Source organism: Lytechinus pictus, chromosome 9 (assembly GCF_037042905.1).
Source record: "Lytechinus pictus isolate F3 Inbred chromosome 9, Lp3.0, whole genome shotgun sequence".
Classification (NCBI taxonomy): Eukaryota; Metazoa; Echinodermata; class Echinoidea; order Temnopleuroida; family Toxopneustidae; genus Lytechinus; species Lytechinus pictus.
The window spans coordinates 4,063,045-4,079,822 of NC_087253.1; the positions used below are offsets into that span (position 1 = coordinate 4,063,045).

Consider the following 16,778-nt stretch of genomic DNA (forward strand, 5'->3'; position numbering starts at 1 on the left):
TATCGGAGAGCAAAATCAGTGAAATATTAATTAAGCCGACAGCTAATGAAAGCATTTAAATACAAACTCAAGAACAAAAGGCCAAAATAATGAGAAAAAAGGCTGACACCCTTAGAAATTGATATGGGTGTCAAAATAAGGGACTTTGGGCATTTCCAACATTTGTACCAAAATCAGGGATTGCACAATCGCTGCTGAGATAGCTTTTCATGAAATAGTCTATCCTATCAGCTCATTTGCCAGTCTCACTGAGGCTACATGTGGGGGGGGGGGGGGAGGGGGTTATGTAACCTTCATAAATTCTTGCCATGTATTCTAAACCTAACAAGACAAACAGAGTAGCATTTTTGACATTTGACTGGGGGGGGGGGGCACTACAAACTAAAAAATATCTCAAAAACAATATTGGAACACCAGAGGAAGCTAATATATAAAATAAACACTCGAACTACATCTTTATTCCGACATTTAGAATATGAATTCTTTTCTTTAATATTTCCTATGTACAGGTAAGAATGCACATGATTTGTCAACAAATATAAACAAAACATAGATACATATAAAGACATTCGTACAACTCTGTGTTTCAATATATACCAAAGAAAATATATGATAGCTAGACACCTGTGATGAATTCAATAGTTATATCTCCTGAAAAATAATGAGTGGATGATCAAAGCTTACAACTAAATACATTTCAACATGGACATAAGGGCCCCATCTTATAAAGAGTTGCGATTGATCTGCTGAACCACAATTACGGAAAGCCATCAAAGCCAACACCTAAAAATTTTGAACAAATGTACATTTTAGACTAAAATGTATGTTTGTTCAAAATGTTTCCTAGATATGATGGCCATGGCGTAATTTCCTTCAGCAAGAAATTTATCCACATTGTGCTGCACTCGACCCAGGTGAGGTAAACGGGTACCCGGCAGGATTAATTCCTTGAATGCATGAGTGCTGAGAGGCAGCTCGAGATAAAGCCGGGGTAATAATAATAATAGCAACGCGCCTCGGAATAGAATATTTCTAGATAGATGATGCTATATAAATGCCTATTATTATTATTATTCACACATTCATTGTTTCCTTGAAAGTCCAGTGGACTTGTCTTTCTTTACAAAGGACATTGTGCAAATCTCCTGTTGAAAAAAATTACGCCATTGATGAATTTCCATACAGATTAGGTTGATTGGATCAATCGTAGCTCTTTGTAAGACGGGGCCCAGTTCTCTCCAGGTTGAAGAAAGTGTCTGAACCGGGTTTCTGAGACTTTTGAGTGGCGCGGAGCCGGAAAATTCTGGAGACTTCCTGCTTGTTGAGTGATATCTCTCATTATATCCATCATAATAATCTGTGGCAGGCGATTGGTCTAAACCCTGTCATGTGACCAAAGATATCCATCAATGTCAAGACCACCTCCTCTGGCGGCCGTACATATTTGTTCACTAGATGCGGGAGTTGACAATTGGCATCATACATGGCTCAATGCTTTGTTCAAAGTGTGAGATAGATCAAAACAAAGTGCGCCTTTCTTGTTTTTGTTTTTTGCCCCCGGGGGGGAGGGAGGACAGAAGCCTCCGAAACCTGGAGCATGCAGACACTTTCTACCATCTAAAGGAGATTGATGTTCCCATTGAAACATTTGTGGAACTTTAGTAATAGCAAGTTCAGATCAATTATCAATCAATTGTACTTAGGGATCAGGGGCGGATCCAGGATTTTCCAAAAGGAGGGGCATATTTTCTACAAGAAAAATTTGATAAGCAAAAAGAAAACGTTTTTCACTCCAAAATGGAGTTCATTGGTTCAGAGAAAAATTTAACCATGACATATCCCCCTAAAAATATTTTGTGTGCCTCTCAAAGGGGGGGGGGGGGCACGGTTCGGACGTACCCCCCTACCTGGATTCGCCACCGACAGGGTTCTTAGGATTACCTAATTATAATACATGTCACATGGCAAATGATGATTCTCAAGGTCAGTCGTTACATAAAAATTAAACAATGTGTGTAGTACATGTAATTAAAGTTAAGAGTTCAGGGGGGGTGGTTCACAAAGATTTAAGTATGACCTAGAGTCGCACTTAAATGTCTAGCTGCGTGCAGTATAAAAGGCATGACTGCATCGGTCAGATCATGCTGGAGGACGCACACTACTGTGTATTGATCAATAAGATTGTGCGTTGCATATCATGTATGTGTCTTCATTTAAGTGCGACCTATTATAAAGTCATACTTATATCTTTGTGAAACACCCCCTAGTTTCAAATTCAAATTATAGAGGAAACTGTGTCAAAATTATTGTAAAATGGCTGATAACAATGCACCAAAGAACTGGTGTTCATGATAAAACTTTTGACTCAATCCGCACACAGATAAGAATGTGTGGGACTTAAATTTACGAAAACTACATAGTCTGGGTAATAGTTTCAACTCTTTATTCACTATACTTTCAATGTGATGGCATTTGAATGAAATTCTATCTTCATATCATGAAAAGAATTAGATAGTTCAAAATGACCATTCCCATCTTCCTACTTTCCTATATCTATAATAGTCTACAATGTCAATACTTTCAATGTATTTAATCATTATCTGGGAAATCATGCATTATTTTCAAATTATTTGAAAACAGTTGAATCCATGGTAAACACAAATGATACCACAGTGTAATGTAAATAATGTCAGTTATTCCTTACAGGTAATTTCTCATACACAGGTTTTCACAGCCAAGATAATCATTAAAGGAAATTTCATTTTCCTGATCATAAATTGACAACAAAACAACCTGTTCAGTTTACTACACCAATGAACATATAAAGCACCTATACTCAATAATTCACACACTTAAAATGCAAAGAGAATAAAATATATCGTTTTCTTCTTTTCAAAGTTTCAACAAACTGCGTGGCAGGCCCAGTGACACAAGAGTTTGCGATGAATTGAAAATATAAAAAAAACTACTGTAATTAGACCCTTGTCAATGTCTTTAAGCAAAATGAGCATGCCACGCTCATCTTGATCAGTCACTGGCATGTAGCAATTGATTGCCAACTTTTATAGGGCCCTGGACCCCGTCTTACAAAGAGTTACGATAGATCCACTCAACCACAACTGTGGAAAGCCAGCAATGTCAACATCTAAAATTGTTATTTGTTCAAAATATATTCTAGATCTAATGTATATTCATACATTTTTTTTCTTGAAAATTCATTGCCATTCCCTTATTAGAAAAGACAATTGCAGTGGTGGATGTCCATATTGTTGAGATTGATCGGATCAATCGTAATTCTTTGTAAGACGTGGCCCTGGCGTTACTTACAACTTGCCAGATATTGAACATTGCAATCAATCAAATATATTCAGAACAAGATTATTACAAAATACAATGTATAAATCAAAATAATACATTAATATTCCCACATATTTTCTTTCTGTCATTTTAAATCAAAATAAATGAGGGAACCTCTTTCCATTGATTCTTCACACATTTTTACTTTAAAAAAAAACCAATTAAACTGGAATTCTTTCAAAGTTGGGATGGGACATAATTGTACTCGAGTTCACCATACAGGCCGATGAGTCTGGAGAATTTAAAGGAGAATGAAACTCTTGGAGCAAGTTAGCTCTTGTGAAAGCAGAAAAATCATAGAATAAGATCAACAAAAGTTTGAGTAAAATAGGACTAGCAATAGAAGAGTTATGAGCATTTGAATGTCGAGATCACTAATACTATGGAGATCCTCCTATTGGCAATGCGACCAAGATCTATGATGTCACAGATGAACAACTCTCCCCTTTTGGACACTGAAAATATACCCCAAAACGTCTCTTTTTGCTCATTCTAATCATATGACAAACGATTCATCAATGATATAATGTTGTGAAACCTCTGTACTTGTCCTCTCATAAAGAGAACACCTCACCTTGTGATAGACTCTATAAAAGTGAGAATATAAGTGAAATAAGTACTAAAGTAATGAGGGAGTTGTACGTGTGTGACATCACAGATCTTGGTCGCATTGCCAATGGGAGGATCTACATGGCATTAGTGATCTCAATATTCAAATGCTCATAACTTTCCTATTATTCATTCAATCTTCCTCAAACTTTCAACATTATGTTTCTTTGATTGTTCTCTTTGATATGGATTCAGCTGGTTTCAAGGGTTTCATTCTCCTTTAATCTGCAGAAATATAACTCAACCTGTACACATTGCTCACGTCTTATATAATATGACACAAATGTTCACACACTCAATATTACAATACATGAAAGTGGAATAAAATTCTTTGTGTACAAAATACTTATCATCAAAATATATACCAGTATAGAAATCGTACCAACAACATAAAATATCTTTGATATTGTATTTTACAAATATAGCCGTTTTGCAACATGATTTTCTTAATGAATGATCTGAGCACTTCACATAGATTTCTTTAGTATAAGATTTTATTTGGACCACCCCCCCCCCCCCCTTTGCAAATAAAAAAATAAATCACTATCGTAACTTTGCCATCAAATTGTCACTCTCATTGTTATGTTAATTGTCTTTGGTTGTTTAATATAAACACCAGTTGTGGTAACAATCTTAATGTTAGTTAAAATTGAATCCAAAAAAGGTGACCACCAGTGCTTATATGTAGAATACAAAATACAGTCAAACCTGTGTTAGTGGCTACCTCTCTATAGCGGCCACCTGCCTATAGTGACCACTAAAACTGATTCCCATGGAGGCAGATTGTGTGTATAAGAAATTTGAAATTTTTAGCTTCCCATAATTTTAGCAGAGTTAGACCATGGCCTAAGTGATACTTGGTCTAAGAGTACAGGTCATGTACATCTGTAAATGGCCTTGTTTTCATAGGCCTGTATTCTGAAGTCGGGTTTAACCTAAACTTAGGTTTAAAGTTGTAGTTTAAGTATGGGAAGCCAAAAGTATCAAAATTTTTATTAAGTTGTATGTTTCTTATGTTTACTGTGCTCTTTCCTGATTCATCGATGGTGAAGACAATCATCTATTTATACTTCCTACACAATTATGAATGATTTGAGAGCCGAATGAGCTGAAGTATGATATCTCTACTGTTAGTGATTATGTAACAATTGGCTGTCCATACTTAAACCACAACTTTAAACCTCAGTTTAAGTTAAACCCGACTTCAGAATACGGGCCATAGAAATTAAAGGCGGTGATGTGATAAATGCATACTTGAAACATAGCAAGAACACAAACTCTACCTCACATAGTACCAAATATTTTGGGACTTAGCCCTTGGAGATGGTAAGCACAGAGGATTAGGGGGTTCCATTTCGCCACGGTTTTAGAAAAATGGCTGACAACTCGCACAAAGGCTTCCACTTACATTTTGTTTCTGGAAATAAAAGTACTTTCAAATTTAAGACACATATATCACCAGGCACAAGCAGTATCATTAACATTTTCTCATCTATTTTCAAAAAGGACAACAATTTGAGAGCGAAGTTGGCTCAGTCGGTAAAGGGTCTGCCTGTCGAACCAAAGATCATGGGTTCGAGTCCACCCCTGGGCGGATGACTGAAGCCAGTGCGTTGTGTGTAAACATCTCTCCCCTGTTCCATAGATGCAGGCTATGTTACAGTGGAAAACACTCCATCCCTCAGATAGGATGTTGAATGGAGGCCCCAGGTAGAGGAGAGTCACCACCTTTGCACGTTAAGAACCCACTGCACTATTCGTATAAGAGTAGGGGGATACCCCGGTGTAGTGGTCCACCTGCACTCCCCCAATCAGTTATATCAGGAGAGACCTGCAGGCCACAGTGATTCAGTTCTCTTTTCGCCTCCCAGGCACAGGTGACGACAAACAAATAATAATAATTCTAAGAAACTGACTTTACTGCATCCCCCACCCAAATAAAAAGTGTCCATTTTCCAAAGCTAGATCATACAAATGTGTATGCCTGAAACAGTGGCTTGTTTCAAAAACTTGTTACAATATAACACATTTGTAGTAAAATTTTAAAGCTACTGAAATCATTCAATTTGGTTTGCTGATAGTAAAATTGCTATAAAAATTGTGCATTTGTTCTAACAACAAGTTTTTGTAAAATGGACCTCAGTTATGAGTGGAGGGAATAAATCATATAAAAAAAAATGTATTGTGGGTATTTGCATTTTATTTCACCTTACATTTGAATTAAAGGAGAATGAAACTCTTGGAGCAAGTCAGCTTTTGTGAAAGCAGAAAAATCAAAGAATAAGATCAACAAAACTTTGAGTAAAATAGGACTAGCAATAAAAGAGTTATGAGCATTTGAATGTCGAGATCACTAATGCTATGGAGATCCTCCCATTGGCAATGCGACCAAGATCTGTGATGTCACACACGTACAACTCTCCCATTTGGACACTGAAAATATACCCCAAAACATCTCTTTTTGCTCATTCTAATCATATGACAAACGATTCATCAATGATATAATGTTGTGAAACCTCTGTACTTGTCCTCTCATAAAGAGAACAACACCTCACCTTGTGATAGACTCTATAAAAGTGAGAATATAAGTGAAATAAGTACTAAAGTAATGAGGGAGTTGTACGTGTGTGATATCACAGATCTTGGTCGCATTGCCGTTGGGAGGATCTACATGGCACTAGTGATCTCAATATTCGAATGCTCATAACTTTCTTATTATTCATTCAATCTTCCTCAAACTTTCAACAATATGTTTCTTTGATTTTTCTCTTTGATATGGATTCAGCTGGTTTCAAGGGTTTCATTCTCCTTTAAGGTTTGGTGCAGGATCAAAATGAAATACCTGCATATATTTCTCCTTTTTTTATTATAAGACCACTTTGTAGATTTCTAATATCCAATAAGAAAATTCGTAAGATATGAAGTGTTGGAAGTGTCCCCTTTTTTTTTTAAAGAGAATTTTAAAAAAAATACAGAGAGAGGCATCTAAGTTTTCAAAAGAAATTGACGGTTAAAAGATGGCCATTACACCTCTGAAAGATTGGAATGTTAGAAGATACTTGAGTATCATTGACACTTTTCTAGAGGTTTAGACAGGTTTAAGTGCAATAAATGCATACTTTTACACATAGTTATAACACAATCTCTATCTCACATAGTACCAAATATTTGGGTACTTAGTCTTTGGAGATTGTAAGCACAGAGGATTAGGGGTTGTTGCAAGAAAATATTTGCAATCAAGTGCAAATATTCTGTTGCAATTTTACAAAGGATAGATCAATTTCAACTCTAGCAAATCAGATTTCACTCTTTGATTCAAGAAGCAGATTAGCAATTAATTTGAAATTAATTTCGAAACTTATGATTGCTCTGGGGACTGAAAATAGACTTGCAATTGATCGCAAGTTTCTTGTAATGCCTGATTAGTCAACCAATTCAAATACAAGACTTTCATCTAAAATGAAAAAAAAAAAAACATTAATGTGAATATATATATACCTGGTGCTCTGAAAAAATACACACATGTTCATGAAGTTGTACCGTACACAAAATATACTTCACAATCTTTGCATTGACTTTACATGTAAATATAAACCATGGTATATTGTGAGGTCACAAAATGTCATTAAGGCAATTAAAAGCCCACACACTGACTATATTACACAAATTATAGTGAAGTGAGACAAAAAGAGTTGATATAATAAATATATAGTACCATGGAAATTCATGGCAGTTGACGATGTCTTTCAATATGAAAATATTATACCCCAAGGCTTTTCGCTCTGACTGAAGGGAACTTTTTCCTTGGCCGTGTAATATGAATGATGAGAGTAGCATGATCATAGACTTCTAGCCTAATGTGAAAGGGCCCACTCACTAGCTGATGCCCGACAATGCCCATCCAAGTGAGAATGACAGGATTGTCCAGTTCACATAAACCCTCATCAGATTCCCTGTTCTTTGAGAAAAAAAAATCCATAGTGCCCATACAGGAGCACCTTCATCCATTCATACGGTGTACCAACACACTGGCTGACACCTACGCCCTTTTGGTAAATAATTTCTTTGACACACAACATGAAGACGAATAACAACAGTGACTCTCATTTACTTCAGTTCGAAAAAATATCTCCATCAAATCCATTTCTTAATAATGGATACTGACATCAATGGTCTTCAAAATAAGATTAATTACTTGGAATGGGGTGGTCACAGAATTCCTTTGGTAGAGACATGCTTGGACAAAGGTTGATCTGCAGACGATAGGAGATGGTTGGTGGGACAGCAATCAAGAAGGGGCAGAAGGACCTTGACTCCAAAGGATGCGGGTGAGGCAGGTCAGAAGGCACGATCTGCATGAAGACTCTTTCCCAAGGAAATTTCATTAAGGACTCTTTCCTGATGACATTAGAAGACTCTTTCATGAAGACTCTTTCAAGAAGACTCTTCATGAAGACTCTTTCCTGATAAAACTTCACATTTACATGTACACTTTCCTGATAAAACTTCACATTTACATGTACTCTTTCCTGATAAAACTTCTTTACATTGTACCTTGTAGTCGTTTTCCCCGAAGTCCTCCGCCACGAAGTGTTACTTTAAGACTCTTTCCTGATGAAACTTTTTTATGACCCTTTCCTGATGAAACTTCATTCCTGATGCAACTTCATTAAGACTCTTTCCCAATGTTCTCTTAGTGACTACCGCTCAAGCTGACCTTTAGCCTCCAAAAAACAGATCACTCCAAGGTATGACAAGGTACAGTTCAAGGCAAGTTTGTTCGGACAGGAAGTCTCCATCCCATCAAAGAGGCCACGGAAGATCGTTAAAGTCTACCGACCCACCCAAACCAGCATCAGCCTCTAGTAAGCTCATAATAAACGCCATGGCTGCTTCATCGTCCCCACCCATCTCCTTCACCTTTGCCGCTGCGGCTGCAGCAGCACCGGGTGTACTGAGTTCCGCAGCAAGAGCTGCCGTAGACAATCCTGCGGCCGAGGACACCTCCGCGAAGGGATTCTGCGGTAGGTTCCCTGTGGTGTTTGTCTGGTCACCGCATACTACTGAACTATTGTTGAGGAATGACTGGCCAGTCTTGACCGTGGTGGGCATCTTCTCTGGTTTAGGGTCACCAGGGATGTTGCCGCTGCTTTTCCGGACCTCCCTGGACGACACCTTGTTGGTTTCAGAACCCATGGATGATACAGCATCTCCAGTGATGCCTTGGGAATCTACCACAACAGGACTAGCGTCCTTAGACTCCCAGCCACTCGATGAAACTTCATTTCTATTCAACAAAGTGATAGAAAGGGTTATTAAAGAAGCATTAGTGATGATATTTGTAGTTCATTTTTTCCTTCCAAGTAGCCATCCAAACCCCATGAGCTACTTCGCTTTACTTCTACTTCTAAAGTCAATCTTTTTTTAGGGGCCCTCTATCTATCTTTATTTTCCATCATCCTCTCTTAACACTTAGTAAAAATATCAGATCTGCCAATTTTTACATTTGCACCCTTAGCAAAACATTTGCGATCCCCTTGAAAACCACACTTTCCAATGTAAGAGAAATTCCAATATACCGCTGAATGGCGTTTTGTGGTCTAGTGGTTATGACTCTTGTCTTTCAATCTGAGGGATGTGGGTTTGATTCCCAGCCATGGCGTGTTTTCCTTCAGCAAAGAATTTACCAACATTGTGCTACACTTAACCCAGGTGAGGTGAATGGGTTCCCTGTGGGAATGAATTCCTTGAATGCTGAGAACCAAGGCAGCCCAGCTAAAGTAAGGTTAATAAAATAGCACAGCCCACTGGGAGAACAGTTTTCAGAACTGAAGCGGCTACCCTAGGTAAATATGCCGTTACTGTTGTTCTCGTATTTGTAGTTCTTGCTGTTGTTGTTCTTATTACTACTTACATTCTTTCCGCTTCCATAACATCTTCTATGATTGACACAGATTTTTGTCAGGTCACCCTACCATTAAGCCTTTAATAAGCATAAGAAAATTCCAAAATATTGGCGATAACTTACATTCTTTCCGCTTCCATGACCTCTTCGGCGATCTTCCAGCCGATCTTCCCTGCTCCCATGTGAGTGTTGTTGGTAGATACACCAGGTATAGCCGCTGACTTACTCAGGTTGGTGATCAGGGATTGGAGCTGTGATGATTCCTGATCTTTGGTTGTTGGACCACATTCATTGCTGTTAGATGGGATGGCCTCCTCTTTGTTACTGGAAGAGGGAAGACAAGAATAGAGGGGTAAATGATTCTTGATCTTTGGTTGGTGAACCACATTCGTTGCTGTTAGATGGGATGACCTCCTCTTTGTTACTGGAAGAGGGAAGACAAGAATAGAGGGGTAAATGATTCTTGATCTTTGGTTGGTGAACCACATTCGTTGCTGTTAGATGGGATGACCTCCTCTTTGTTACTGGAAGAGGGAAGACAAGAATAGAGGGGTAAATGATTCTTGATCTTTGGTTGGTGGACCACATTCATTGCTGTTAGATGGGATGGCCTCGTCTTTGTTACTGGAAGAGGGAGACAAGAATAGAGGGGTAAATGATTCTTGATCTTTGGTTGGTGGACCACATTCGTTGCTGTTAGATGGGATGGCCTCGTCTTTGTTACTGGAAGAGGGAAGACAAGAATAGAGGGGTAAATGATTCTTGATCTTTGGTTGGTGGACCACATTCATTGCTGTTAGATGGGATGGCCTCGTCTTTGTTACTGGAAGAGGGAAGACAAGAATAGAGGGGTAAATGATTCTTGATCTTTGGTTGGTGGACCACATTCATTGCTGTTAGATGGGATGGCCTCGTCTTTGTTACTGGAAGAGGGAGACAAGAATAGAGGGGTAAATGATTCTTGATCTTTGGTTGGTGGACCACATTCGTTGCTGTTAGATGGGATGGCCTCGTCTTTGTTACTGGAAGAGGGAAGACAAGAATAGAGGGGTAAATGATTCTTGATCTTTGGTTGGTGAACCACATTCATTGCTGTTAGATGGGATGGCCTCGTCTTTGTTACTGGAAGAGGGAAGACAAGAATAGAGGGGTAAATGATTCTTGATCTTTGGTTGGTGGACCACATTCATTGCTGTTAGATGGGATGGCCTCGTCTTTGTTACTGGAAGAGGGAAGACAAGAATAGAGGGGTAAATGATTCTTGATCTTTGGTTGGTGGACCACATTCATTGCTGTTAGATGGGATGGCCTCGTCTTTGTTACTGGAAGAGGGAGACAAGAATAGAGGGGTAAATGATTCTTGATCTTTGGTTGGTGGACCACATTCGTTGCTGTTAGATGGGATGGCCTCGTCTTTGTTACTGGAAGAGGGAAGACAAGAATAGAGGGGTAAATGATTCTTGATCTTTGGTTGGTGAACCACATTCATTGCTGTTAGATGGGATGGCCTCGTCTTTGTTACTGGAAGAGGGAGACAAGAATAGAGGGGTAAGTGATTCTTGATCTTTGGTTGGTGGACCACATTCATTGCTGTTAGATGGGATGGCCTCGTCTTTGTTACTGGAAGAGGGAAGACAAGAATAGAGGGGTAAATGATTCTTGATCTTTGGTTGGTGGACCACATTCATTGCTGTTAGATGGGATGGCCTCTTCTTTGTTACTGGAAGGGGGAAGACGAGAATAGAGGGGTAAATGATTCTTGATCTTTGGTTGGTGGACCACATTCATTGCTGTTAGATGGGATGACGTCGTCTTTGTTACTGGAAGAGGGAGACAAGAATAGAGGGGTAAATGATTCTTGATCTTTGGTTGGTGGACCACATTCATTGCTGTTAGATGGGATGGCCTCGTCTTTGTTACTGGAAGAGGGAGACAAGAATAGAGGGGTAAATGATTCTTGATCTTTGGTTGGTGGACCACATTCGTTGCTGTTAGATGGGATGGCCTCTTCTTTGTTACTGGAAGGGGGAAGACGAGAATAGAGGGGTAAATGATTCATGATCTTTGGTTGGTGGACCACATTCATTGCTGTTAGATGGGATGGCCTCGTCTTTGTTACTGGAAGAGGGAAGACAAGAATAGAGGGGTAAATGATTCTTGATCTTTGGTTGGTGGACCACATTCGTTGCTGTTAGATGGGATGGCCTCTTCTTTGTTACTGGAAGGGGGAAGACGAGAATAGAGGGGTAAATGATTCTTGATCTTTGGTTGGTGGACCACATTCATTGCTGTTAGATGGGATGGCCTTGTCTTTGTTACTGGAAGAGGAAGACAAGAATAGAGGGGTAAATGATTCTTGATCTTTGGTTGGTGGACCACATTCATTGCTGTTAGATGGGATGGCCTCGTCTTTGTTACTGGAAGAGGGAGACAAGAATAGAGGGGTAAATGATTCTTGATCTTTGGTTGGTGGACCACATTCGTTGCTGTTAGATGGGATGACCTCGTCTTTGTTACTGGAAGAGGAAGACAAGAATAGAGGGGTAAGTGATTCTTGATCTTTGGTTGGTGGACCACATTCGTTGCTGTTAGATGGGATGGCCTCTTCTTTGTTACTGGAAGGGGGAAGACGAGAATAGAGGGGTAAATGATTCATGATCTTTGGTTGGTGGACCACATTCATTGCTGTTAGATGGGATGGCCTCGTCTTTGTTACTGGAAGAGGGAAGACAAGAATAGAGGGGTAAATGATTCTTGATCTTTGGTTGGTGGACCACATTCATTGCTGTTAGATGGGATGGCCTCTTCTTTGTTACTGGAAGGGGGAAGACGAGAATAGAGGGGTAAATGATTCTTGATCTTTGGTTGGTGGACCACATTCGTTGATGTTAGATGGGATGGCCTCCTCTTTGTTCCTGGAAGAGGGAAGACAAGAATAGAGGGGTAAATGATTCTTGATCTTTGGTTGGTGGACCACATTCGTTGCTGTTAGATGGGATGGCCTCGTCTTTGTTACTGGAAGAGGAAGACAAGAATAGAGGGGTAAATGATTCTTGATCTTTGGTTGGTGGACCACATTCGTTGCTGTTAGATGGGATGGCCTCGTCTTTGTTACTGGAAGAGGAAGACAAGAATAGAGGGGTAAGTGATTCTTGATCTTTGGTTGGTGAACCACATTCATTGCTGTTAGATGGGATGGCCTCGTCTTTGTTACTGGAAGAGGAAGACAAGAATAGAGGGGTAAATGATTCTTGATCTTTGGTTGGTGAACCACATTCATTGCTGTTAGATGGGATGGCCTCGTCTTTGTTACTGGAAGAGGGAAGACAAGAATAGAGGGGTAAATGATTCTTGATCTTTGGTTGGTGGACCACATTCATTGCTGTTAGATGGGATGGCCTCGTCTTTGTTACTGGAAGAGGGAAGACAAGAATAGAGGGGTAAATGATTCTTGATCTTTGGTTGGTGGACCACATTCATTGCTGTTAGATGGGATGGCCTCGTCTTTGTTACTGGAAGAGGGAGACAAGAATAGAGGGGTAAATGATTCTTGATCTTTGGTTGGTGGACCACATTCGTTGCTGTTAGATGGGATGGCCTCGTCTTTGTTACTGGAAGAGGGAAGACAAGAATAGAGGGGTAAATGATTCTTGATCTTTGGTTGGTGAACCACATTCATTGCTGTTAGATGGGATGGCCTCCTCTTTGTTACTGGAAGAGGGAAGACAAGAATAGAGGGGTAAATGATTCATGATCTTTGGTTGGTGGACCACATTCATTGCTGTTAGATGGGATGGCCTCGTCTTTGTTACTGGAAGAGGAAGACAAGAATAGAGGGGTAAATGATTCTTGATCTTTGGTTGTTGGACCACATTCATTGCTGTTAGATGGGATGGCCTCGTCTTTGTTACTGGAAGAGGAAGACAAGAATAGAGGGGTAAATGATTCTTGATCTTTGGTTGGTGAACCACATTCATTGCTGTTAGATGGGATGGCCTCTTCTTTGTTACTGGAAGAGGGAAGACAAGAATAGAGGGGTAAGTGATTCTTGATCTTTGGTTGGTGGACCACATTCATTGCTGTTAGATGGAATGACGTCATCGTGGTTACTGTATAAAGCGGAAGACAAGAATAGAGGGGTAAATTATCCTTAATCCTTGGCTGTTGGACCACATTCATTGTTCTATTTCATGGAGTTTTTATTTTGCATTGGAATATTTATAAGTATATATTTTACTTTATTCTCTATTGATATTTATGCACTGTTTTCACTAGCGTACCTACGGAAGGGGGGGGGGGGCAGAGGGGGCAGTCTGCCCCCCCCCCCGACGAGCCACAACCCATGCAAAAGACGTATCCCTGCCCCCCCTGACGAGCTTGAAGACCTTTTTTTTTTTGGTTACGAAATCCTCCATTTGTGATTGAAGACCTTATTTTTTTTTTTTTTTTTTTTGCGGACGGTTTTGCCCCCCCTGTGAAAAATCCCAGGTACGCCACTGACTGTTTTGTTGTGTTTTTTATGAATGTTTAAATAAATAAATGAATAAATCAATAATAATAATTATAATACAAACATATCACTTCCAAATGCATCTCTATGGGCTCAACTGGATATTACTACCATGGATTTAGCCCCGCAGCCTTTTACAGTGCGGTGGCATTTAAAGGAATAAATTCCTGTCAGGTACCCGTTAACCTCACCTGGGTTGAGTGCAGCACAATGTGGATAAATTTCTTGCCGAAGGAAATTACGCCATGGCTGGGATTCAAACCCACGACCCTCTGGTTAAAAAGTCAGAGGACTAATTCACTGGGCCATAATGCTCCACAATAAATCAATCAGGGGTTACTCACACTAATGTATTGGTAGAGACAACGTATTCGATTTCCTTGGTCCAAGGATTCCGGAAGGTGAACATTCGTGATCGGAGAAGAATAAACTCGCCATTCTTCGCTCTGAAGCGATAAGAACTTGTTAAGATCTTCTCTCGACTCGACAGTACTGTAACAAAAGACAGGTATTTCTCAAACTTAGTCAAGTCAAGTTATCATACAAAGGGTCCTAAAGATAAATTTAAATTTTTGAAGAAAAAAAAAAAATATCCATAATAATAATAATAAATTCATAGCACTCAAAATCTATTTAACAATAAAGTGGACATTTAAAAGAAAAAAGTTTGTTTCAAGCATAGTCAAATCAACTTTGTCTAAAGTGTCCCTAAGATAAGTTTCAACTTTTGAAAAGACCCTTATATATAAAACATCTATAATAATACATCCATAGCACCATAAAACTATTCAACATTAAGTGCATATTTGAAAGAAAGCATTTTTTCTTTCAAACAAATTCAAATTTAGTATTATTAATAATACTGAGAAAAATGTTCAACTTTGTCCAAACATTATAAATTGTTCCCAACTGGTTTTCCACTTTTGAAAGACCTCCACCTATACACAAACTTCTTTGATAATAAATTCAAAGCACCAATAATACAATTAAACAATAAATGGATAGAAGAGAAACAAGGTATTAATTAAAGACAGGTAGTCCTTCTATGAATGTGATCACTGAGCTGGGCCGTCTTACAAAGTGTGTGCGATTGATCCGATCGACCACAACTATGGACGGCCAGCAACATCAACATCTAAAATGCAAACTTGTTCATAATATTTTTCAAATATGATGTATAAACATACATTCATTGTTCTCTTAAAGATTCAGTGTGATTCTCTTGGTTTACGAAGTAGATTGTGCAAATTTCCTGCAGGAAAAAAATATGGTATGGATGGATTTCCATGCAGTTGAGATCGATTGGATCAATCGTAACTCTTTGCAAGGCGGGGCCCTGGTTTGAATGTACTTACCTGTTTTATGATACTCTGCCATTATAGATATATCGTCTATGTGATAATACTCGTAACATGAGGTACCTAACAACTCCTGAGGAAGGTAGCCCATTACGGCAGTAGCTCTGAAAAAAAATATATATATATCATCATTAGAGATGAATTCCAGTTGTGGAAACAATTTCACAATGATTTCATAGAGAATCCGATTTAAGATGGGCTTTTAATGCTTTGGAGATGGAACCCCCCCCTCCCCCTCCACCCACCAGACATTTTGCAAGTTTCAAGTTTAAAAATTTATTGATCGAAATCCACACATATTGGATCATTTTCAATTTTACAAAACAAACACTAATGGACAATTACAGTGAAACACAAAATTACAAATCCAATATATAATACTGTAACGATCCTGCAACTAGGATCGTGACGTAAACAATCAGCCCTGCGCATGACTATTGTTTACTCATTATTCATAGCTGTTGCGAGAATTTATTCAACCGTGAGTATCATGTCTTTCGGTTATTATTAGAAATTACTTAAGATTTCATATTCCAAAATGATTAATGTATTAGGTTTTAATACGAGACCTACATTTTTAATGAAGAAATGTTAGGAGATAAGTTGTTTTGCAGTTTTGTATGATTGAATTGGTGTAGATATAGATTGAATACCGGTAATTCATCACTGGCTGTGTTTATGTATGTACATGGTAATTTGCATAAGAGCGCAGCCGGCGTATTTGCATAAGTGCGGATGAACGTTTGGAGTGCACACGTCCGATCGCAGCGCTGGCAGGTTTTGATAGATTTTTGACGAATTCATATCTTTTTAAGTATTGATATGAATGGTTCTGTATATATTTCATTGCAAAAAGATATATCCTTTTGGAAACGTATCGACTTATTGAATGTTTTGTAGTAATGAACGAGAAATTGTGAATAAACTGGCTTCAATAAAACACAGTTCGAGTTCTCTGTACATTATACGCTGCGCGTAGACGTGTGTGTGCTATCCAAACTCGCTCGGCGCACCGTTTTCACCTACGTCCGCAACTTGT

At 38.9% G+C, this 16,778-nt stretch overlaps 1 protein-coding gene across 1 annotated transcript in view; it reads right to left on the reverse strand.

The window, feature by feature from the left end:
- Window positions 1–456: 456 nt before the first annotated feature.
- LOC129268418 (protein cycle-like) overlaps window positions 457–16,778 on the reverse strand; it is a 57,568-nt gene continuing 41,246 nt past the window's right edge. The window contains exons 11-14 of the mRNA XM_064104516.1: window positions 15,737–15,843; window positions 14,726–14,873; window positions 9,995–10,195; window positions 457–9,253 (exon numbers count right to left, since the gene is read on the reverse strand). Coding sequence (XP_063960586.1) covers window positions 8,770–9,253; window positions 9,995–10,195; window positions 14,726–14,873; window positions 15,737–15,843 — 940 coding nt within the window. The 3' untranslated portion in view covers window positions 457–8,769. The remainder of the gene's footprint in view (window positions 9,254–9,994; window positions 10,196–14,725; window positions 14,874–15,736; window positions 15,844–16,778) is intronic.